This window comes from Mastigoproctus giganteus, chromosome 13 (assembly GCF_048544385.1).
Source record: "Mastigoproctus giganteus isolate SK-2022 chromosome 13, ASM4854438v1, whole genome shotgun sequence".
In the NCBI taxonomy this organism is placed as follows: Eukaryota; Metazoa; Arthropoda; class Arachnida; order Uropygi; family Thelyphonidae; genus Mastigoproctus; species Mastigoproctus giganteus.
Window position 1 is genome coordinate 115,355,479 of NC_143587.1, and position 24,776 is coordinate 115,380,254.

At 38.7% G+C, this 24,776-nt stretch overlaps 1 protein-coding gene across 1 annotated transcript in view; it reads left to right on the forward strand.

The window, feature by feature from the left end:
• LOC150076378 (uncharacterized) overlaps positions 1-24,776 on the forward strand; it is a 458,875-nt gene that overhangs the window by 426,934 nt on the left and 7,165 nt on the right. Inside the window, exon 15 of the mRNA XM_090387340.1 lies at positions 15,919-16,028. Within this exon, the coding sequence (XP_090243466.1) occupies positions 15,919-16,028 (110 nt within the window). The remainder of the gene's footprint in view (positions 1-15,918; positions 16,029-24,776) is intronic.

The window sequence follows — 24,776 nt, forward strand, 5'->3', positions numbered from 1 at the left end:
CCACTTGTTCTTAAAACCTGTGCTCCTGAACTTTGCCGCCTTTTTTCACTTTGTTATTCCAGAGGTGTTCTTCCTTCTGCTTGGAAATTTGCTCATATCCAGCCAATTGCGAAAAAGGGTGACAAATCCCTCTGATCCAATTATTGTCCCATTGCAATTACTTTGACTCTTTGAAAAGTGATGGAGAAACCAATTACCTGCCAACTCTTAAATTACCTAGAAACCTTCCGTCTGACTATGTTAGCCAGTGTGGATTCCATCAGTGTCAATCCACTGGTGATATTGTAGCTTATGTTTCCACTTGTGGAAAAATTCAATGGAAAAGCTCGGTGAAACACAAGCAGTTGCTCTCGACATCTCAAAGGCTTTTGATCATGTTTGGCATAAAGGTCTTCTAAACTAGCTTCCATCTTATAGTTTGCCAACTGTTTTTGTAATTGGTTATTCAGTTTTTTCTCAAACCGCTCATTGAGGGTGATGGTAGATGGCACTCTATCTTCTAACTTCTCCACTAATGCTGGTGTCCCCCAAGGTTCAGTTCTTTCCCCAAGAGAAAAATTCTTTCCTGTTGTCTATTAATGACCTCCTTCCATTGACCACAAATCCTATCCATAGTTTTGCAGATGATAGCACATTGCATTCCACTTTACAGTTTGAGAAACCTTGCCCTGCTCAATCAGCTTCAACTTCTCGAATATCCACTACCAATTCCTTAAATACCAATCTCAAGGTAATTCTCCAGTGGGACAAAGACAACTTAGTTGATTTCAATCCTTCTAAAACTCAGTCCTGTCTTATATCTCCAAAAAGGATTTTTCTTCTCCTATTCTTATCTTTGGTGGCACTCCGATTTCTAGGCATGATGATATATCTCATTTGAAGATTACCCTGACTTCTAATCACTCTTGGCACAAGCACATTACATTATATTATTTCCTCTGCACCTAAAAAACTTGGTTTTTCTCTTTCGCTCTTGGCATTGCTTTTCTTCCAAAAAGCTATACAAATTGCAAATCCGCCCTACCATGGAATATTGTTCCTACATCTGGGGCAGTGCCCCCAAAACCTCTCTCAGGCTTCTAGATTCCATTCGGAAGAGGCATTTAGGTTAATTAATGACTCATCTCTGACATTCTCTCCACTCTCTGACTCCTAGATGTACAGTTTCTGCTGCATGCCTTTTCTACAGATGCTGCCATGGGCACTATTCTTCTGAATTAGCTTCTATAATTCCCCCAAACAGTCTCAACACATGCTGCCACCAGCAAACATCCATTTGCATTTAGTGTCCAATTTCAAACTCACAGAACTAACTTTTCATCTTCCTCCTTTATTCATTTAACTGACATTTTCTGGAACAATCTTCCTTTATGTATATTTCCTGAAAATTGCAGTCTACAGAAGTTCAAGTCAAATATTAACAAATATCTTCTTTCATCTTCTCACGCTCCAATCCATGCACGGTACTAAGTAATATAGGTTCTAATACCACTGGTGTTGGGATTTTCATATTAAAAAAAAAAATGCCGCAGAATTATTTCTTTATGCTCATCTTTATTCATTGCAGTTGATCACAACTGCAACAAAAAGAAATAACTGATTCCAGGTTAATGGTAACTCCTGTATTGTCATTAGCATTACTAGAGACATGTGATGCAAGAAAGCAAACTTATGCAGCATCGGCCAAAAAAAAAAAAAAAAAACACTCCTATTTCACCCCTCCGTTCTTTCAAAATACCTATCCACCTGAGCCTTAAATTTATTTAGGCTATCAACTTCCACAACAAAGGATAAAGGTCTGTTCCACCAACCAACTACCACTGGCTAAATGCAAATTTCTGCACATCTATCCTACATCTGTATTTCCTCAATTTGAATTTATGCCCTCACTGGTGCCTAGTCTCCAGACACTGTAATTTGCAAATCTTAAGCCTTTCTTCGTAAGAGCAACCCTTTGTTCTATTCACTAATCTTGTTGCCCTTTGTTGCCCTTCTCTGTACTCGTTCCAGCAGCTCTACATCCTTCTTGAAATGAGGCATCCAGACGTGTATACAGTACGCAAGATGTGGCCATTGTCTTATACAAGGGAGTAATCACCTCCTTATCCCTGCTAAAAAAAATTCCTGTATATCGTTGACAAGACACCATGAGCTACTGTTGCAGCCTGCCTGCACCGCTCAGAAAACTTCATATCTGCCTGCACAATTACCCCCAGGTCCGTCTCATTCTCTCCCACCATCAGTGAAGTAACACAGAGTTGATACGTTGCTCTGGGGTTACTGTTTCCCATATGTAGTACTTTACATTTGTCAATGTTAAACTTCATTTGCCACCTCTCAGCCCATCTGCTCAACCTTTCCAGATCCTGTTGCAGCAGCATAGCGTCAGTAGTGTCCTTAACAACCCTGCCAACCTTTGTACTGTCTGCAAACTTGGACATTAAGCTTGATATTCCATCATCAATATCATTTATAAATACAGAAAACAACAATGGACCCAACGCTGAACCCTGAGGGACTCCACTAATAACATTAGTCCACGATGAGCAGTGTCCATTGATTACCACTCTCTGTCTTCTCCCCCTCAACTACCCCTTTATTCATAGCAGCAATTTGCCTCCAATGCCACACTGCTCCAATTTGTGCAGCAGTCTTCCATGTGCAACAGTATCAAAAGCCTTTCTAAGATCCAAATATATAATATCAAAGTTATTCCCTGCATCCAGTTCTTTTGTGACTGCATCATAGTATCCAATCAAATTGGTCAGGCAAGACTTTCCCTTAACAAAACCATGCTGTGTCCGAGCTATAACTGAAGTCTTGTCTAGATGATCCTGCAGTGCTTCTTTAACCAGTACCTCCATTAATTTCCCTGGAACAGAAGTTAAACTAACAGGTCTGTAATTACATGTGTCGCCCTTTGATCCTTCTTTGTGAATTGGGGTCACATTTGCACATCTCCAGTCTATGGATTCCTCTCCTGAGTCCAAAGAAGCTCTCATAATTATGGCTAAGAGTTTGCTTACTTCCTTTGCTGCATCCTTTAATATAACAGGATAGATCCCATCCACACCGGGTGCCTTTTTTATGTTTAACCTCAACAATTCGTTGTTATCTCACAGGTACTAGTAGTTGTTGGTGACTCTATTGTCAGGGAAATGGGGAACATGCTTTGTAAAAAGGATTGGTAGAACAGGATCAGGGTATGTCTGCCAGGGGCGAAGGTTGATGACATTGTAGAGCGGATATCATCTTTTAAGGGCACAAAAGGTGATATGGTTGTACACGTTGGCACTAATGATATTAAGAGTAGGAGACCGGCAGAATTACTTAACAAGTACAGGTCACTGTTGAAAAAAAGCCGTGAATTAGGGTTCAATTTGAAAGTGTCTGCAATTCTGCCCAGACACGATAGGAGGGAGTATATGATGAGAGCCTTGTCGATCAATTCGGCCCTGGAAAGGTTGTGCAGGGCTCAAGGGGTAGAATGTTTTTTAGCCTGGTCTGTACTTGTTAACAGGAAAGACTGCTTCTACAAGGATGGGATACACTTAAAATATTAAGAGTGCAAGAAAATTTGCTGATGATATCGAGGCACCGAGCTCTAACTGAAGTCTTGTCTAGATGATCCTGCACTGCTTCTTTAACCAGTGCCTCCATTAATTTTCCTGGAACAGAAGTTAAACTAACAGGTCTGTAATTACATGTGTCGCCCTTTGATCTGTAGAAGCAGTCTCTCCTGTTAACAAATTGTTAACAGGAGAGACTGCTTCTACAGGGATCATCATCAGCCATTTTCAGTCCACTGCAGGATGAAGGCTTCTCCAGCAACTTTCCAGTTCCTTCTGTTTTGAGCACTGGCCATCCATTTACTACCCAAAAACGCACGAATTTCATCTATCCATCTCCGCCTTTGTCTTCCAGGTTTTCTTCTAGCTCCTCTTGGCTATCATTCTGTTATTTTCTTAGTCCATCTGTCATCATGTCTTTGAGCTATGTGTCCTGCCCAAGACCATTTTAGTTCTTTAGTTTTGATTAGAATGTTCTTATCTAACAGTCTGATTCCCAATATAATTCGTTCCATTCTTCGCTGTGTAGGTCTCAGCTTCTCTTGCATTCTTTTTGGTGAGTGCCCCAGTTTCACTTCCATAAGTAATGGTGGGAGTGTACGTTGGTTCATTATTTTACGTTTCAGACAAACTGGGATATTGCTCTTCAGTACGTGACTATATTTCCTGAATGCTATCCATCCAAAATTTATTCTTCTCTTGACTTCCAGCCATTTATCATTATTACAGGTAATAACTTGTCCCAGATAAGTATATGACTCCACCTTTTCAATTACTGCTCCTTCAATCATTATTTCCCTTTCCGTGGCATACTTGTTCATCATTACTTTTGTTTTAGCCATATTCATCTTTAGTCCAAAATCCTTACTAACTGTGCATAACTGATTAAGATTTTCCTCTAATTCTTTGGGATCGTGGCTTATAACCACAATGTCATCTGCAAATCGTAAATGGTTTAGGTACTCTCCGTTCACATTGACTCCTTTCTGCGACCAGTCTAATCTTCTGAAAGCTTCCTCAAGGGCAGCAGTAAACAGCTTCGGAGATATTGTGTCTCCTTGTCGAACTCCTTTCTCGATTTTAAATTTGCTACTGTCTTTGTCTAGTCTAATAAAGGAGGTAGCACTCTCATATATTTTCTTCAAAATCATAATATATGGGGTATCTATGCCTTGTCTTTCCAGTGCCCGAAACATTGCTTTATGCTGTATGGAGTCAAATGCCTTTTCATAATCCACAAATGCCAGGCATAATGGTGTTTTATATTCATTTGCTTTCTCCATTAGCTGTGATATTACGTGAAGGTGATCCATAGTTGAGAATCCTATCCTAAAGCCAGCTTGCTCTTTCGGTTGATTCTCATCAAGTATTCTTTCTGATCTGTTAGTAATGACCCTTGTGAACAACTTGTAGATGTGGGATAACAAGCTAATTGGTCTATAATTTCCAATTTCTGATTTATCTCCTTTCTTATGCAGCAAAACTATGACTGCATTATTCCACTGCTTAGGCATCACACCTTTTCTAATGCATTTTGTGAAGAGCCTTGTCAGTTTTTGTGTTATGTCTCTTCCTCCCAATTTTAAGAACTCTACAGTAACTTCATCTTCCCCCGGGGCGTTCCGATTCTTCATTTTCTTCAATGCATGTTCTACCTCATCAAGAAGAATATCGGGTATGTCGTATGTGTTGCTACTTTGCAATCCATCTTCCCCACTGCTGGTATCATTCCCTCGCTCCTAGTATAATTCTCTATAGTAGTCTTCTGCTATTTGAATTATGCGTTCTCTGCTATTTATAAGTACACCATCGCTATTCTTCAGTTTCAGTATCATTTGTCTTTCTGTATTACTGCTCATGGCTGCTGATTTAAATCCTTTGTTTTCCCTTAATGCTTGTTCTACTTTTCTTGTGTTAAATCTTCTTATGTCCTCTCTGAGTCTCTTTCTAATGGCTTTGCATAACTCAGTATACTCAATTTTCTCCCTGTCAGTGTTTTTCTTGCTCTTCATTTGTCTACAGGGATGGGACACACTTAAATAGAAAGCGTGCAAGAATATTTGCTTATGCTTTCGAGGCAGTGTTAGGTGGGTCAGAAAACTGCTGGCTTGGGGGAGGGGATACAAGGACTAATAGATTAACAGTAGCCACTGGCAGAGGTGAAAGTAATTCTTGAACTGCTTCTATTGGAATGAGCAGCAGCCTGGAAAAAAAGATGCAGGATATTTCAGAGACTGCTGGGAGTCATTGCGGTACAAGTAAACACATGGGTTGTGTTAGAGTAGCTAAGAATAGGAACAGGTGCATGTATACTTGCGTGTACACCAATGCTAGGAGTTCAGTAAATAAATTTGTGAATTTGAGGTATTGCTGAAAACATCAAAGGCAGATATAAGGAATGTCGTTGTGTCACACAGATATAAGGAATGGAGAACTGGAATTTGGAGAGTATAATGTGTACAGAAAGGATAGAAAGGGAGGAGGGGGGTTATGCTATTAGTTAAGAAACACATAAAATCCAAGGAAGTGCAGCCAGTCGACATCGCTGAACAGTGCAGTATCGAGTTAGTTTGGCATGACATAAGCATTGGGTGATCAAAATTGAAAGTAGGAGTGGGCTATAGGCTTAATGACTCTGATGGGTATAATAAAGAACTGTACAGGGAAATAAAGTGGGCCAGTAAATCAGAGAGTCTTATAATGGGGGATTTTAATTTCCCAGATATTGGCTGGAATTTGTGGTCACTTACACACTAGCAAGGCTTTTGTGGATTTATTGGATGATTGTTTTCTCCATCAGCATGTTCGGGAGGCAACTAGAGGGAATAATACCCTTGATCTGATTATCAGTAGTGATTCTTCATGCATTAAGAAACTGCAGATAAAGGCACCACTAGGTGGCAGTGATCAGTGTGCTGAAGTGGGATTTACTAAAAGAGGTAACTACCATCAGGGGTAAAGGGAAGGGTTTATGCTTTCATAAAGGCGACTATGATGGTCTGAGACAGTATTTAAATTCTATACAGTGGGCCAACTGATGATGTTACCAACAGCAAATTCGAAATGGGAAGCATTCAAAGAACTTATCTTGGAAGCTACTAGGCTTTACATACCAACTAAGAAATATTGTTCAAGGTATAGGCCTAAATGGATGTCAGATGAATTAACGAGACATATAGCAGAAAAGAAAAATACATGGGATACATACAGGGTGTTTCAGTTAAACGTTTCAGAACTTCTAAGAGGGGTAGGGTACATTCTGACAACTCGAAATCATATAGCAATGTGGGGTCGGAAATGCTTTCCTGAAGCGGTATTGTACACAGAAGTCGTCGTGCGACGTCGTGCAGCACAGATTCGATTTTCGGTCAATGAATGGGCTGGTATTATGGGAGATCACCTCATCGGACCTTACCTGTTACCGTGTCGTCTAACCGGACCTATCTACTTGATCTTTCTGCAGCAAGTATTGCCACAACCTTTGAGAGATGAACAGATTTCTGCATCGACGCAACAGACAATGTGGTTCCAACACGATGGAGCCCCTGCCCATTATAGCGGAGATGTTCGTAACTACCTGGATGTCACATTTGGTCAACAGTGGATCGGACGTGGTGGTCCCGTGCGTTGGCCTGCTCGGTCACCCGACCTATCATGTCTTGATTTTTATTTCTGGGGTCATATGAAATCGCTAGTTTATGACACCCCTGTTGACAATGCTGAGGAGCTGGTTGCAAGAATCGCAGTAGCTGCCGAAGAAATTCGAAATTCGCCTGGAGTATTCCAGAATGTTCGGATGTCCATGCGTCGGAGATGTGAGGCGTGCATTGTAGACCGTGGAAGAAACTTCGAACACTTACTTTAATCCATGTACCTTTTGCTTCTTTTCATGTATTATTAAAACGATGTGTGTTCTGAAACGTTTAACTGAAACACCCCTGTATAAATTAATGGGTGACATGGAAGCATGTGCTAGATATAAGCTGGTCTGTAACCAAGTCACAAAGGAGGTTAGGCAGGCAAAGGCAGATTATGAGAAATCCTTGCAAAGGATGCAAAGAAAAACAGAAAATAGTTTTTTTACCTATGTAAACTCTAGAAGAAAAGGGATGAATCAGATTGGTCCACTGGATATTGATGGTTCAACAGTTGAAGATCCTTCTCAGGTGGCTAACAAACTAAACGAGTATTTTGTATCTACATTCACACATGAGGAGGTATTCAGGAAGGGGAATGCCAGAGGTGAGTTGAACTCTGGCAGTGAGCTAGATGATTTTGTAATAACTGAGAGGAAAGTGGAGGAGAAATTGTTGAGGATAAACATAAAAAAGGCACCCAGGATGGATGGGATCTATCCAGTTATAAAGCAGCAAAGGAAGTAAGCAAACCCTTAGCCATAATTATGAGAGTTTCTTTGGACACATGGGAGGTACCCATAGACTGGAGATGTGCAAATGTGACCCCAATTCACAAAGGAGGATCAAGGGCTGACAAAAGTAATTATAGACCTGAGTTTAACTTCTGTTCCAGAAAGGTTGTTACGGACGCTACTGACGCTATGCTGCTGCAACAGCATCTGGAAAGGTTGAGCAGATGGGCTGAGAGGTGGAAAATTAAGTTTAACATTGACAAATGTAAAGTACTATATAGTGGAAACAGTAACCCCAGAGCAGCGTATCAACTCTGTGGTACTACACTGACAGTAGTAGAGAATGAAAAGGACCTGGGGGTAATTGTGCAGGCAGATATGAAGTTCTCCGAGCAGTACAGAAGGGCTGCAAGAATAGCTCATGGTTTCTTGTCAATGATATACAGGAATTTTTCTAGCAGGGATAAGGAAGTGAATATTCCCTTGTATAAAGCAATGGTCAGGCCACACCTTGAGTACTGTATACAGGTCTGGAGGTCTCGTTTCAAGACGAATGTAGAGCTGTTGGAACGAGTACAGAGAAGGGCAACAAGATTAGTGAATGGAACAAAGGGTTGCTCTTACGAAGAAAGGAAGGAAGGTTTAAGTTTTGCAGATTTCAGTGTCTGGAGACTAGGCTCGGCGAGGTGATCTGATAGAGGTGTATAAAGCCTTGAATGGTTTGAGCATCCTCAATGCCGATGGGATTCTTCCTCTTGCTCAGAGTAATCACCTGAGAGGGCATAAATTCAAATTGAGGAAAGACAGATGTAGGATAGATGTGTGGAAATTTGCCTTTAGCCAGCGGGTAGTTTGTTGATGGAACAGACTTCCATCCGTTGTTGTGGAAGTTGATAGCCTAAATAAATTTAAAGCTCAGCTGGACAGGTATTTTGAACGAACGGAGGGGTGAAATGGGAGTGTTTTTTTTTGTTTTTTTTCTCTTGGCTGATACTACATATGTTTGCTTTCCTGCATCATATTCCTATGCTAATGCTAATTTCTCCTCTCTTTCCTCTCAGTTATTACAAAATCATCTCACTGCCAGAGTTTACTTCACCTCTGACATTCCCCTTCCTGAATAACTCCTCATGTGTGAATGTAGATGCAAAGTACTCGTTTAGTTTGTTAGCCACCTGAGCAGGATCCTCAACTGTTGAACCATCAATATCCAGTGGACCAATCTGATTCATCCCTTTCCTTCTGGAGTTTACATAGGTAAAGAACTCTTTTCTGTTTATCTTTGCATCCTTTGCCAAGGATTTATCATAATCTGCCTTTGCCTATCTAATCTCCTTTGTGACTTGGTTACAGACCAGCGTATATCTATCATAGGCTTCCATTTCACCCATTAATTTATATGTATCCCATGCATTTTTCTTCTCTGCCATATGTCTCATTAGTTCATCAGACATCCATTTAAGCCTAAACGTTGAACAATATTTCTTAGTTGGTATGTTAAGCCTAGTAGCTTCCAAGTTAATTTCTTTGAATTCTTCCCATTTTGAATTTGCTGTTGGTATCATCATCAGTTGGTCCTACTGTTTAGAATTTCAGACTATCACAGTCGCCTTTACAAAAGCAAAAACCCTTCTCTTTACCCCTGATTGTAGTTACCTCTTTGAGCAAATCCCACTTCAGCACACTGTGATCACTGCCACCTAGTGGTTCCTTTATCTGCAGATTCTTAATGCATGAAGAATCACTACTGATAATCAAATCAAGAGTATTACTCCCTCTAGTTGCCTCCCGAACATGCTGATGTAGAAAACAATCATCCAATAAATCCACAAAAGCCTGGCTAGTGTGTGAGTGACCAACCCACAAATTCCATCAATATCTGGGAAATTAAAATCCCCCATTATAAGACTGTCTGATTTACTGGCCCACTCTATTTCCCTGTACAGTTCCTTATTATACTCATCAGAGTCATTAGGTCTATAGCCCACTCCTACTTTCAAATTTGATCTCCTAATGCTTATGTCACACCAAACTGACTCGACACTGCACTGTTCAGTGATGTCGACTGGCTTCACTTCCTTGGATTTTATGCGTTTCTTAACTAATAGCATAACCCCCTCCTCCCTTTCTGTATACATTATACTCTCCAAATTCCAGTTCTGCATTCCTTATATCTGTGTGACACTACGTCTCTGATATCCCAACAATATCTGCCTTTGATGTTTTGAGCAATACCTTCAATTCATCAAATTTATTTACCAAACTCCTAGCATTGGTGTACACTCAAGTATACATGCACCTGTTCCTATTCTTAGCTACCCTAACACAACCCATGTGTTTACTTGTACCGCAATGACTCCCAGCAGTCCCTGAAATATCCTGCATCTTGTTTTCCAGGCTGCTGCTTATTCCAATAGAAGCAGTGCAAAAAATCTTCTTTTAGTACTTTAATCATTAATACATCATTTTGGGTGCACATATACACAACGAACAAAATTCACTATATGATACTTGAACAAAACGTCCAGAGACCGAACTAATATTTGATAAATTATGAAGCCAACAACTATTTGTGTGGTCTCCTTGACACTGTATACACTGAATTGCTAATGGTTTCTTTTTTTTTTTTTTTTTTGTCATGTACTGAATAATTTCCTCGGTTGTTAGAAATCTGTGATCTTGCAAGGGGGCCTTAAGCCTGGGAAAAAAAAAAAGTGGGAGCTCTATCCAGTAAGTATGGTGGACTACAGTGATGAAATAGTTAATAAGAAATTCTTGACTGGAAGTGCTAAGTGTGCAAGGGCAGTGTCATGATGCGAACCTTAAATCCACTTTTTGGCCATTTTGTCCAAACAGCAGAGTGCAATCGCCATAGAACTGTTACATAGTATTACTAGTTCACTCTTTGATCACAAGAAACTTATAATGAACATTGCTCTATGTGTCAGACAATATTATTATCATGATGTTCACATTTGATCGAAACTGTCTTGCTGTTTTTTTTAGACCCTGAAGAACGCAGCCTTCCATTGAGAGAACTGGGCCTTTGTTACTGGGTTATGGCCACACACCCACAATTCTTCATCAATGTGCCGCTGCTTGCCCACACTTTCTTTCTTCCCTCATGATGGAAGAAACAGAATGTGGGCAAGCAGCAGCACATTGATGAAGGTCCTGACATTCAAGACTTCTCCACACTGTGATCATCAGTGAGGATGCAAGGCATATATTTGTCTGAAACATATCACATTCACAAATGTGTTAAATTGATTGACATGCCCCATACAAAATACCAATTTCAATAGCAACTTCATGGATAATTAAATACAGGCAACCCCCATATAACACAGTACTTCTACAACATGGTTTTGCTCTAACATGATCGATAAATCGCAGCAATTCTTGCACAACACAGTACTTACATAACACAATTTTGCTCTAACACTGTTAGAGAATTGCCAAAAATCTTGCATAACACGGTATTGAGTTTTTTTTTGCAGGAGAAAACTGCTATTATGTTGGGTGTAATTTTTCATCATTTCCATTATTTTTTGTTAACTCCTATATTTTAATTTTTTGGGAAATCCCGATATTAGGTTTTGTGCTTTTGAACTTGTTCTTGTTTGGGACCATAAAATATTGTGATTCGAAGCATGCAGTTCATGACTTTTAAGGTTTTTGTGGTTATTTTGGTTTTTATTTGATGGTTTATAAATTTTCCAGGTTTTACTAACCTTTGTTCTTAAGAACTGCATTGGAATAATTTCTTTGTTTTGAATTTAAATTCCAGCCCTAAATTATGCCTAAGGAAAGTAAAAAGGCTCTGCTCAAAAGAAACTTTATTTCTATAGAATCACAGATACAAATTTTGCATAATCTTAAAAACAGGAAAAAAAGGTATAATACATTGCAAGTTTAAATTTAAATGAAGCAATCAATTCAGAGGGTGATGATGCAGGTTAAAATTCTGAAGTTCCAAATTTTACACTAAAAAGCATATGGGAAGGCATAAACTTAGTAGTAGTAGTAGTAGTAGTGGCATGTGATGCAAGAAAGCAAATGTATTAGCTTATGCAGCATCAGCCAAAAAAAAAAAAAAATCACACCATTCCCTCCAAATGCCTGTCCAGTTCCTCCTTAAATTTATTCAACTTATCAACTTCCACAACGACAGATGGAAGTTTGTTCAGCAATTAACCACCCGCTGGCTAAAGACAAATTTCCGCACATCTATTCTACATCTGTTTTTTCTTAATTTGAATTTATGCCCCCTTAGGTTCGTAATCTGAACAAGTGGAAGGATCCCATCAGAATTCAGCGTGCTCAACCCATTCAAGGCCTTATATACCTCAATCAGATCACCGCACAGGTGCCTAGTCTCCAGCCACTGCAATTTGCAGAACTTAAGCCTCTCTTGGTAAGAGGATCCCTTCATTCCCCTCACCAACCTTGTTGCCCTTCTCTGTACATGCTCAAGTAAATCTACATCCTTCCTAAAATGAGGCCTCCAGACCTGTACGCAGTACTCAAGGCGTGGCAGGCGCCTCCGTAGCCAGGTGGGAAGGAGCAGCTGTGCATAGCACACGCTTCTTGATTAGACCGAGGTTCGGGCCCGTCACCACCAAATACGGAGGATGCGGAAAGGTCAGGGAATGAGCACCGCATATCCCGGAGCAATATGGCTTTAGTTGCTAATGCTCCTAAAAAAAAAACAAAACAACATCAAGGCGTGGCCTGACCATTGCCTTATACAGAGGGATAATCACCTCCTTTTCCCTGCTAGCAAAATTCCTGTATATCATTGACAAAACCCCATGACCTGCCCTGGCAGCCTGTCTGCATTGCTCAGAGAACTTCATATCTGCCTGCACAATTACTCCCAGGTCTTTTTCATTTTCTACCACCTTAAGTGTAGTACCACACAGTTGGTACGTTTCTCTGGGGTTACTTCTACCCATATGCAGTACTTTGCATTTGTCAAGGTTAAACTTCAGTTGCCACTTCTTAGCCAATCTGCCCAAATTATCTAGATCCTGTTGCTGTAGCACACTGGCATTACTGTCATTAACAACCCTGCCAACCTTTGTATCATCTGCAAATTTCGACATTAAGCCAAGCAATTCGAATCTTATTTATTGAATGTAGATCCCTCGACTGAAAGGAGCAATTAACTCCATGAAATTTATGAATATCTATGAAGCAAAAGCAAACAAACCCAGATTATTGATTTTTTTAAAGAGAGCAGAAGGTGCGTGAAATCTAGATGCCACAGAAGAAAGTTGAGAAGGTGAAGACATTCTGCAACAGAGAAAACATTCTCGCTTGATTGTGCTTAGCGACAGTAAAGAGGAAGAAAATTAATTGAATGTGCATTATCTGACATCATGTATCACAGTTTGTAAGACGTTTGTTCAGTTATTACTATTTTTAATAAAAATTAAGTTTCCGATAGTTATTAAAAAAATGTTGTGTTTTTGTTAGCTTTTGGAACATACCCCCCTCCCCCCTTTGTACTGGTTTTAGTCCCATATAATACTGTTTCGCGCTACACGAGATTTTATACAAATCTAACAGCTGTGTTATACAAAAGTTACCCTTACTCATCACTCCTGATTACATCATAAACATGAGTGGTTATGATGTGATCAGGAGTTGACTAATTTTTTGAAATTGAAAAACAGCCAGAGTGAGGAGATCACCTTTGACAAATGGCCCTCTTTAAACTTTATGAACCACTGAAAAGTCTTCAAACAGTCCATATCATCTTCTCCAATTAACATTCTATGGGTTTCTGTTGCTTTTTTCTCTTATTTGAAACTTCTCAAAAAATCAGTCTTTTTAAAATGCAGCAAAATAGACCTTCCCTAATAATAAATTATTTTAATTAATAAATTATAAATTATTATATTTAGTCCTTCCCTAATAATAAATTATTAGGGAAGGACAAAATATAATATCATAAATATAATAATAGACTTAATATAATATAATAACCTTAAGTAATTTGTGTGTTACTATGTCTAAATGATTCACTAAGTATGTTACAACAAGTCACAACTATTAAATTTTGTATCAAATATATATTAACGAATTTTAATAGTATAAAAGGTAATGTAAACTCCAACTATTATCAATCCTCTGCAGGATGGAAGCCTCCTTGACAATTTATGTTGAGGGAAATGGACTATAATCTGCCTTGATGGTCCAGTGCAGGTTGGGAGATCGACCGTATTTAGCAGGCAGGGACTTAAACCCTGGTGTACTCATCCTAACATTAATAGTCTGTTTGCTCCCCCCCCCCCTGTCACTTACAGTAGAACATCAAAAATCTGAATGTCAATATTCAAAACATCAAGTGAGCATTTTTTTTTTTTTATACTGGTGCCATAAAATAATTACAGTAAGTGCCGGTTATTGTGATCACATTTGTGAATTGAATTTTCATTCTATTAAACGGCAACTCTAATAAGCGAAAATCAAAGGAATGTTATCCACAGGCCATAAAAACAGAAGATATAAAGAACAAACTTGCACTTTTACTATCTTACCAATTAACAAAATTAAATGATATGTAAAAATCAAAGAATATTATCCACAAGTTATCAAAACAAAAATAAATTTACATTTATGTACATAGCTTAATTAATATACATAAGTACTAACTGAACATAACACTTTGTAATCTGTTATTCAACACACTTTGTAATCTGATGTGGCTTACCAATGATTTTATTCCAAATGTCAAGATGTATCGTGAACGGGAAGGCAAAATGGACAAGGTCTTGCTTATCCTAGATGAGCACCATCACATCCTTTAATGGAAACATTAAACAAAATAGATGACAGATTCGTGGTCGTGTTTCTTCTATCAGACGTTACTGCACTCCTGCACTGGGGAGTCATCAAAAAGGTGAAGAAAATCTGCAAAAAACAAGTCTTGCGATGCTTACTTTTAGAACAAACATCGTAGCTTTTTCAAAAAAAGCTTAGTCTCAAGGACAACTGCTACATGTTAGCTGACGTGCGGGAATTTAACTGTGCAGAATTTAAAAATATACTTGGAAAAAACTGTGGCCTATTGTAGAATAAACCATAGGAGATCAGAAGAATAAAACTGAAGAAGATAAGGGACAAATACTGAATGAGATGATCAGCTTGTTTCAGTCAATCATTGAGTTTGATGATTGCAATAAAGGTGATGCGAGGGTGTGGGTGGAAAATGATATTGATGCTATAGAATTTCCTGTCTTAAATGAAAACGAAATTGTGAATGTAAAAGAAACTGGAACTCCTGAAAATGATATGGATGAAGATGACGATGAAGAAAATGACATCAACCCTGGGCCTATGCATACTGAGGCATTTGCCATGCTACAGACTATGATGGCTTGTTACAAGCAACAAACTGAATGCTGTCCAACTCAACTACTCTTGCTAAAAAGAGTGAGAGATCAAAGAAACAAAGTTCGAAAAGGGTGCAACAAAAAATGTAATTATTTTCGTTAAAGCCTATGCATATATGTTATTGTGGCTGAAAATTTCATTTGTTTTGTTACCTATGAATAAAGATATGTAAGTACAACTTAGTGATTTTAATTCTAAACTTTTTTCTAAGCCTTTTTTCTTCAGAACGGTATTTTTGATAAGTTTGAAAATCCGAACAAATCGGAAGTCCAAACTACCCCCAGTCCCAATTAGTTCGGTTATCAACGAATCTAGAGAATGTAATCCCTTACTTTGGTTTGTTGAATTTGTATTTAAAAAAAAAAAAAAACAGTGTGAAAAATTTATTTGACAGTTTTTTTTAAAAGCTACATCTCTCTTTCTCTCAAAAAAAGGTGAATTACTATAGAAAAAAAAGTGTGATGTGTGAAAAATTTTAAATTTCAATGAATTTAATATAAATTTATTTAACTAAAGAATGCTTTGGAAGTGCTACTTTTATTATAATAGAATATTTCATTTATTAACGCATTTCAGTTAAATCTTGGGATGGTGGAAAAAACCACTTAGATCAAGAAATCCAAAAAGAAACAGACAGGAAGAGGCATTACAGCGATGATTATAATGAAGAATATGACAAAGGAAAAGTATATATATTTATATGTTTTATAATTTCTTTTCATACTATATGATTTTCCTGGTAGAGTTGAACAGTGGTTTTATTTCTTCAGTCAATTTTAATGATTATTACATTAGAGTTCCTGATGTTGCTGTATATTTTTGTGTCGTGTGTAACATCTCAATTAATACTTGAAACATAAATGCAGTAAATTTTATTTTATACAACATAGTAGATGAGAACTTACATCAAATCTCTATTACCCTCCAAATACATATCTGAACGCCCTTGTTTTCATAGTCCGTGGGGGCCTTCACGGATAAACAAGTGACTTGCAGTGGTACGTAAGGAAGGCATATGAGCCACACAAGTTAGTTTTTCTTTTCATGGCATGCAAGCTAACTGATTTTGAGAGCAATATTATCATCAGATACTCTTGAATCAACAGTCCTGGATTGTTGATTCAAGCACTTGCTGACAGCCTACACAATTCAAAGTCAAAGTGATATCTTGAAATGGAAGTGCAACAGTCCATCAATGCACAGGAAAACTACGGAAGCTGATTCCACCTAAGCAGAAGATACTCATTGAGATAGTACAACAATCTCCTCAGACATCCTGGCAAAACATCAGCCAGAGTTTACAAATACAGAATTTAAATGTCAACAAGGGTTGAGGTCTGTGCAGACAAACGTGGAGTTCCATGGCCTCAGTGTTCATGGGAGAACAGAGTACATAAGCCAGACGTCAGTTGCACTCAGCAATCTAAAACTGCACGGTGCAATGCATATCATACTTAGTCAATAGAGCAGTGGAAATCAGTTCTATAGAGTGATAAATCTTGTAATTCTAGAGGATGCCTAGGGAATGTCTTCTGTCAAAGTGCATTGTGATAACAAAGTTCAGAGGACCCGGGTTTATGGTGGGGAACTGTTTCTCATGGTATGGTCTAGGACAGGGGTCGGCAACCTGCGGCTTGCAAGCCACATGCAGCTCTTTGAACATGTAACTGCAGCTTTTTAACTTTTAGCCCCTCGTGAAGCATAATATGAAGTGGAGTTAGAGGACTTAAAAATCAAGGACGTGTGGAGTGCACGACTAAAATGCCTTAAAACTGAAATTGATTGTTTGGAGAGGCAAAAGGCTGCCCTGCACAAATGGACAGCGATAGATGAGTCGAAAATGCAAGACCAAATTGTGTTCGATGCATGGAGTAGCTTACCGGACACATATATAAATTTGAAAATATTTGCATTTGGACTTCTCCGTTTTTGGTTCGACATATTTCTGCAGGTAAATATTTTCGAATATAAACCATATTAAAAATAAATCAAGAAACCATCTGAACAATGCGAGTCTCTCAGCATGTTTAAATATGAAAATTACGGCATACCTGATGTTGAGAGACTTGCTCAAGAAGTTCAGCAGCAAAAGTCACATTAATTCATACCTAATTGGATGTTTGTTATGTTTTTTCAGCATTAATCAATAAAATTTTTGAAATATATATTTTTAATAAAACTCTTTCCCCTCCTCCCAGCTTGAACTGAGGTGCAGCGCTTCGGTTTTCTTTTCTTTTTTTTTTTAAATTAAATCAAAATGGCTCTTCACTCAAAAAAGGTTGCCAACCCCTGGTCTAGGATCTTTGATGGTTGTGCATGGAAAACATGAACACCGGTGCTTAATTTAACATTTTGAATAATTTCATTCTCTGTCATGTGACTTTTCTTTAGTGTTTGTTTCAACAGGATAATTCCATATCTTACTGCTGGTACTTTTCTAAAATGATTCATGAACAAGAAAGTACAAAAGTTGAAATGGCTGGCACAGAGTCCTGGTTTATACCTTATGAAACACCTATAGGATGACTGCAACTTTGAGTGAGGGCTAAACTGCATTGGTAATTCAACTGGCCAGAAGAGATGCACCATTGCTCTTCTAGATTACCCTATCATGTTTTAACCTCATATGTGCCATGTTACTAAGGTCATTTCATGCAGGCTATGCTAGAAATACTTTAAGAAATCACCAACCCATTGTCAGATGAACTTAAAGATCCTTCGATTGAATATTTTGCTAATTACTTTGAGTCTGTATTTACCAAAGACAATGTGAAGTTCATAACTCTCCTAAAAATGCGTTGCATACTTCAAAACGTAATTTAGGTCAGCTGGAGGAAGGGATTGTGCACTATGGCTGAGAAAGTGGCTTGTCAAGAGAACCTGAAACAGTCCTAGATCCTTAATATTGAAGAGCATGTCAGGAAGTTAATTTTGAGAACCAAGCCATGATTTGCGTCGCTGACTCCAATGTAAATAGAAGCAGAGAAGGGCTAATGTTATTGTTGTTTTTATTTGGTTTTTAGAAGCATTAGCAACTAAGGCCACATTGCTCCAGGGATATGCAGTGGTCATTCCCTGACTTTTCCCTCATCCGCCGTATTTGGTGGTCACGGACTCGAACCCCGGTCTAATCAAGAAGCATGTGCTATGCACTGCTGCTCCTGCCCACCTGGCTACAGAGGTGCCTAGGGGCTAATGATACACACACAAATATATATATAAGTAGTCCAGACCAACAGTCCCTCATCCACCATTACACCATCCAGCTCTTCCCTCTGTCTTTGGGCACTCAGTCCCAAAGATTGATGGCCATAAAAGCAACAATTACTGCTGTTTCAAGGTAATCTCTGTTCCCATTCACACGACAGTCACTCCACATCCATCCCAGTTCTCCAATCGATAGTCCCAATTGAGTAATCTTTTGTTTCCACAACCACGAAGGACCAATATTTCTCTAGCCACCAAAGAGGTACATGTATGTATATGGTCCTGAGTGCCAAGAAATAGTTCCCAAGTGATCTTTCTAGTGCGATTTTCTAGCATTTTTCCTAGGCCGAGTACTGGTGCTTTAATAAACCCTCCACCACTCGCAACATTACTGCTTCCCTCACTGAGCAACGTCACTGCTTCACCGCTAGCAATGTTACTGCTAACCCCACTTGCAACGTCACTGCTATCGCTAGCAATGTAGTGCTCTCCTCTCTTCTTCTGCTGATCATATCCTGAAAAAGGCCTCTGAGGTTGGGAAAATTCATATTTTAGTATTAAATCAGCTCACACCAACCATAAGAATAAGTATTTACTGTAACTAAAATATTTATTTGCATATTAAAATAAAATAAATATTTACAAAAACTGCTATTATATTAAATATACATGTAAAAACATTAAAACTGTGATAAAATCCTTGAGATAAAATACACTAAAATAAACCGGATTAAAAGCGATAAAAACGATAAAAATCTCTGGAGCTTTCGGAAGCTTGCGCTCCCTTCCTCAGCAGTAACAAAACTTCCTGCAGCACGTCCATATATATAACAGGCTCACGGTACCTATACACGTGGTGCAGTCGGCGCATGGTCTGAACTGGAAGCGGAAATAGCTCGGGAACGTGTTAAGCAAAACCGTTCATCCGTACTTAGGATAATAGTTTCAAACAGAGGATGCATACGCATACCTCTGTCCCTATTCATAATATTGTGGTCGGATGAACAGATTCGTAGGCTCTCGAGCCATTTACGGTTCCAGAACCCATGCGCTCGATCCATGATAACCGCATCCTCTGGGGAAATTTGATGCTGCTTCTCCCAAAAATGTTCGGCCACAGCAGACTTATTGTAATCAGCGGTTTTTATAGCATTTGCATATATATATGGACGTGCTGCAGGAAGTTTTGTTACTGCTGAGGAAGGGAGCGCAAGCTTCCGAAAGCTCCAGAGATTTTTATCGTTTTTATCGCTTTTAATCCGGTTTATTTTAGTGTATTTTATCTCAAGGATTTTATCACAGTTTTAATGTTTTTACATGTATATTTAATATAATAGCAGTTTTTGTAAATATTTATTTTATTTTAATATGCAAATAAATATTTTAGTTACAGTAAATACTTATTCTTATGGTTGGTGTGAGCTGATTTAATACTAAAATATTCTGCTGATCACTTGGTCACTAGTTAGCACCACTCCTGCTTCCATGTGGTGGGGCCGGTAACCTGGGAGAAGGAATCCCCTCTTCCATGGCTAAAAGGAGCAGCGATGGATTGCGATGCATATCCACCACTAGAGCCCACAGGCTCCAGACCTATTATCTCAGTCTCAGAACGTGACTTGAATGGTTCGAAGAGACAATGGACTGAAAAACAGAGTGCATATATACCAGCATTTCTAATAATGCATTCACTATCCACACAACCTGTCCACAAATTATCGCCATTTCTAATACAGAAATGTTTAGAATCGGTTGTTGAATCCCCTAAAATGGTGAAGCGTCTCCAATCTAGAGACCTTCTAATTGAAGCTTCCAGGTCAAGCCATTCTGAAAAACTGTTAAAATTGACAACATTTAACAGTATTCCAGTGTAAATTATGCCCCATAACATTCTGAACACCTCTAAAGGCGTTATCAGCGAATGGTACTTACTAACTGTCTCTGAACAAGAAATAACACAAGAGCTTAGTGAGCAAAAAGTGACTCATGCACAGAGAATAATGACTAAAAAAGATGGCAACCTACTAACAACCAGGTCCACCGTTTTGACATTCAGTACTCCAACTTTTCCATCTTCTGTTAAAGCAGCTTACTTAAACTGCAAGTTAGGTCTTACATCCCAAACCCCATTTGCTGCCTTAAGTGTAAGAAGTATGGCCATTCTCAGACAGCATGCTGAGGCGATGCTGTATGTCCTCTTTGTGGTTCCAAGGAGCATTCTCAAGAAGACTGTACAGTTTCCACTCCTATTTGTCGAAACTGTAAGGGAAACTACCAAGCATTTTCTAATGCATGTGACCTTTGGAAAACAGGAAAGAAATGCAGAAATATAAAGTGGAGCATAAAAGTCACATACCCTGAAGCAAGAAAGCAAGTGCTACTAGCCATGCCTAGCCGATCATATGCATCGGTCACCAGAAGCAGCTGCTCAGCTGCAACTCAAACAGATGTCTCCATAGAACCGAGCATTTCCTTTGCTACCTGGACCAAAACTGTGTTATCATGCATTAAGAAACCTACAGTCAACGAAACCAGCAATACGTCGATCAGTATCCCAACTGATGCTATCCCAACCTTGCCCAAAACAACAAAATCAATTACTGTTGAAAATCAGAAGAAAGGGAAACCACGAAATAGCAACATGGAAACTGATGTTCAATCAGAGGATGACAACACAGTACTAGAGTTACATGATAATGATATCATGGATATAGGACGTCCAATCTTTCCCAGAAATGAAAAACCAAAACTAAACAGTCAGATCAATTTTCCTCAGTCAAACCCAATCGATGAATAAATTCCTGCAATGGAACTGTAGAGGATTATGCAGTAATAAAAATGACCTGAGTGATTTACTAATTCAAACTAATGCAGTAGGTGTGTGCTTACAGGAAACCTTTTTATTACCACATGCATCTATGAAATTCAAAAATTATATTATATTTAGGCGAATTAAATTTAGTCAGAAACAGGGTTTCTGACTTTTCTGCTCGTAGTGTAGCTATACTTGTGAAAACTACAATACACTCAAGACATCTCCAACTACAAACCTCCTTAGAAGTTGTAGCAGTTCGGATAGCAATGGGAACATCATTAACCCTTGCATCCATTTATATATCACCAAATTATCCTTGCTCCCAGACTGAACTCTTGATAGTTTTATCATGCAATTTACATCTCCTGTCTGTTTACTTGGTGATTTAAATGGTCACCATCCATTTTGGGATCTTCCACCATGGATAGGAAAGGCCAATTAATCGAAACATTCCTGGATAATCATAACCTGACTCTGTTAAATTCTGGCTCTCCAACTCATGTTCAACTACCTACAGGTACTAGACTTATCCATCTGTTTAGTATCTCTTTTTCCAAGTATGGAATGGTCAGTACTGAATGATCCATTCCACAGTGACCATTTTCCCATCATCAGCTCAATTCAAACACAGGTTGTGTCATACCCTAAAAGCCATACTCCTTGGAACTTCCACAAAGCAGACTGGAAAACCTATTCCACGTGTGTCATACTTGAAAAGCAATATGTACAGCAACACAATCTTGATGACATAACTGACCATATTACCAGCCATATATTATCTGCAGCAGAAATTTCCATTCCAAAATCCACCCAGCACAAGCATGTACACCAAAATCAGTGGTGGAATGAAGAATGCTCCAAAGAAAAACCGAGCTTGGAACCACTTTCGTAAATTCCCAACTACCACCAACCTAATTGTTTACAAAAAACTCAGAGCTAAAGCAAGACAAATTAGAAAAAAACCAAAACATGAATCCTGGATTAACTTTGCCTCATCCATTAACAAAAATACAAGCTCTCAATGGGAAATTTCTGCTACTGCAATCTCCAATAATACAATGGAATGGGCAGGACCTGTCTTCCCCTATTGATATTGCAAATGCATTAGCAGAGTCTTTTTTTAACATTTCTGCCTCCTCCTATTAAGTGATCTCCTTTAAAATCATAAAATCATTAAAACCAATGAAGAACGTCAAAAATTGAATTTTTAAACTAGAACTCTCACTTATAACTAGCCTTTTACTCTAGTTGAGCTCAAGGAATACTTAAGCAAATCATCAAATAGTGCAGCAGAACCAGATGGCATTCACTAGTATGCTGAAACCATATCTATAACCATATCTTTTCAGAAAATACATATCCTCTGTCATGGTGGCATTCCTCTATCTGTGCTATACCAAAACCAGGCAAAGATCCAACTCTAGTCCAGAATTACAGACCGATTCATTAACAAGCTGTTTGGGTAAAATAGGATGATGCATAAGAGGGTGCATTTGGGTAAAATTTGAAAGGATGGTGCATAAGAGGCTCACCTGGTTTCTAGATTCCCAGAATCTTCTTTCCGATCACCAATATGGCTTCCGTAAAAACAGATCTGCCCTAGATTTGTAAAAATTTATTTGTAAAAATTGAATGCAACATACGAAATGCCTTTGTCAGAAACAGCATCTAGTGATGGTCAACCTAGATATTCACAAAGCATTTGATACCACTTGGCATAATGACATTATTAAAGAGATGCATCAGTTGGGGCTTAGAGGCTACCTTCCTCAAATAATTCAGAACTTTGTAAAATTATGCACCTTTCAAGTCCAATATCGAAACAAGCTGTCAGCATCTCGCATTCAGGAGGAGGGTGTTCTACTCTATTTGTGATTCGGGTCAACAACATATTGGAAGATCTTCCAAAAACCATTCAAATATACATGTATGCAGATGACCTCACTATATCCTGCCAGTTACAAAGTATGAATACTATCAAAAGACAGTTGCAAATTTTTCTAACCAGTATAGAAGCCTGGACCTTACGCAATGGATATCGTCTTGCTGAACAGAAATTCACCACTACTCACTTCTGCAAATTACAGTCACTTCATCCTGATCCTCAGCTAAAGATCAATAACATGCCAATACCCCTTGCTCACACCATCCGTTTTCTTGGCCTGGTGCTAAATGGGAAACTAAACGTTCAAGCACGTGTAACCTACCTTTGGACCATCTGCTTGAAGAAATTGAATATCCTCCTGTGTGTGTCATCTATGTCATGGGGCACTGATCGACATACCCTAATCCATCTTTATCGAGCTAAAATCAGGTCCTGCTTAGACTATGGCTCTCCAGTGTATGACTCTGCTAGGAAAACTACTTTAAAACGATTGAACATGATCCAGCACAGTGCTCTGAGAGTTTCTCTAGGACCTTTCAGAACCTCCCCAGTTCAGATCCTTTACATCGAAGCTCATGAACCTCCATTACATCTTCGGAGGAAAACATTACTTTTCATGTATGTCACAAAAATCCGCAGTCTTCCCTCTCACCCTAATTGGAGATGCCTATATAATACCGAATGGGAGTCATTTAACAATAGTAAACCAAATGGGCACCGACCTGCTCCACTTAGACTTAAAGAACTGACTCAAACATGGAATATAGAAATAAGCAATATATTTCAGAACATGACACCTTCTGATCCACCTTGAACAAATATTCCTGTAATTTACAACAACTATTTTCAACAGTGGGGGAAGAACACCTTGTCCCTCTCCAATATCACACAGTTACATGAAACTCACTCTTCTAACTCAGAGGCCTGTAAAATCTATACAGATGGATCAAAAACTGAGACCCAAGTAGGTGCTGTGGCAACCTTCCCTTCATTCACTATTTCTGTTTCATTACCAATAGAATGCAGTATCTTTACTGCTGAGCTTTATGCTATTAATTTAGCTATTGATCGAATTACTGAAATTTTAATTATGCCTGCTTTAATATACACTGACTCACTCAGTGCTATCACTGCTGTAATTAGTGGTAAAAACTCCTCTCACCCTATAATAAAACACATTCCAAGTTACTTGCTTGTAATGAGTCGAAGCGAACTGTGACATTCTGCTGGCTCCCAGGACATTCTGGAATAGCCAGCAATGAAAGAGCAGATCTTGCAGCCAAACAACCAGAAACTAGTATTTCTCAGATCTTTCAAGTTCCATATACAGATTACAAACACATTATCCATAAAGCATGTTATAATAACTGGTCTGTAATCTGGAAAGGTTATCCAGGAAACAAACTCTAGCAAATAAAACCAGAACCAAGGCTGTCCAGCTTCCGAAAAAACAGGCGTGAAGAAATAATTTTAGGAAGGCTAAGAATTGGCCATACTCACCTCACTCACCTGTACCTATTAATGAAT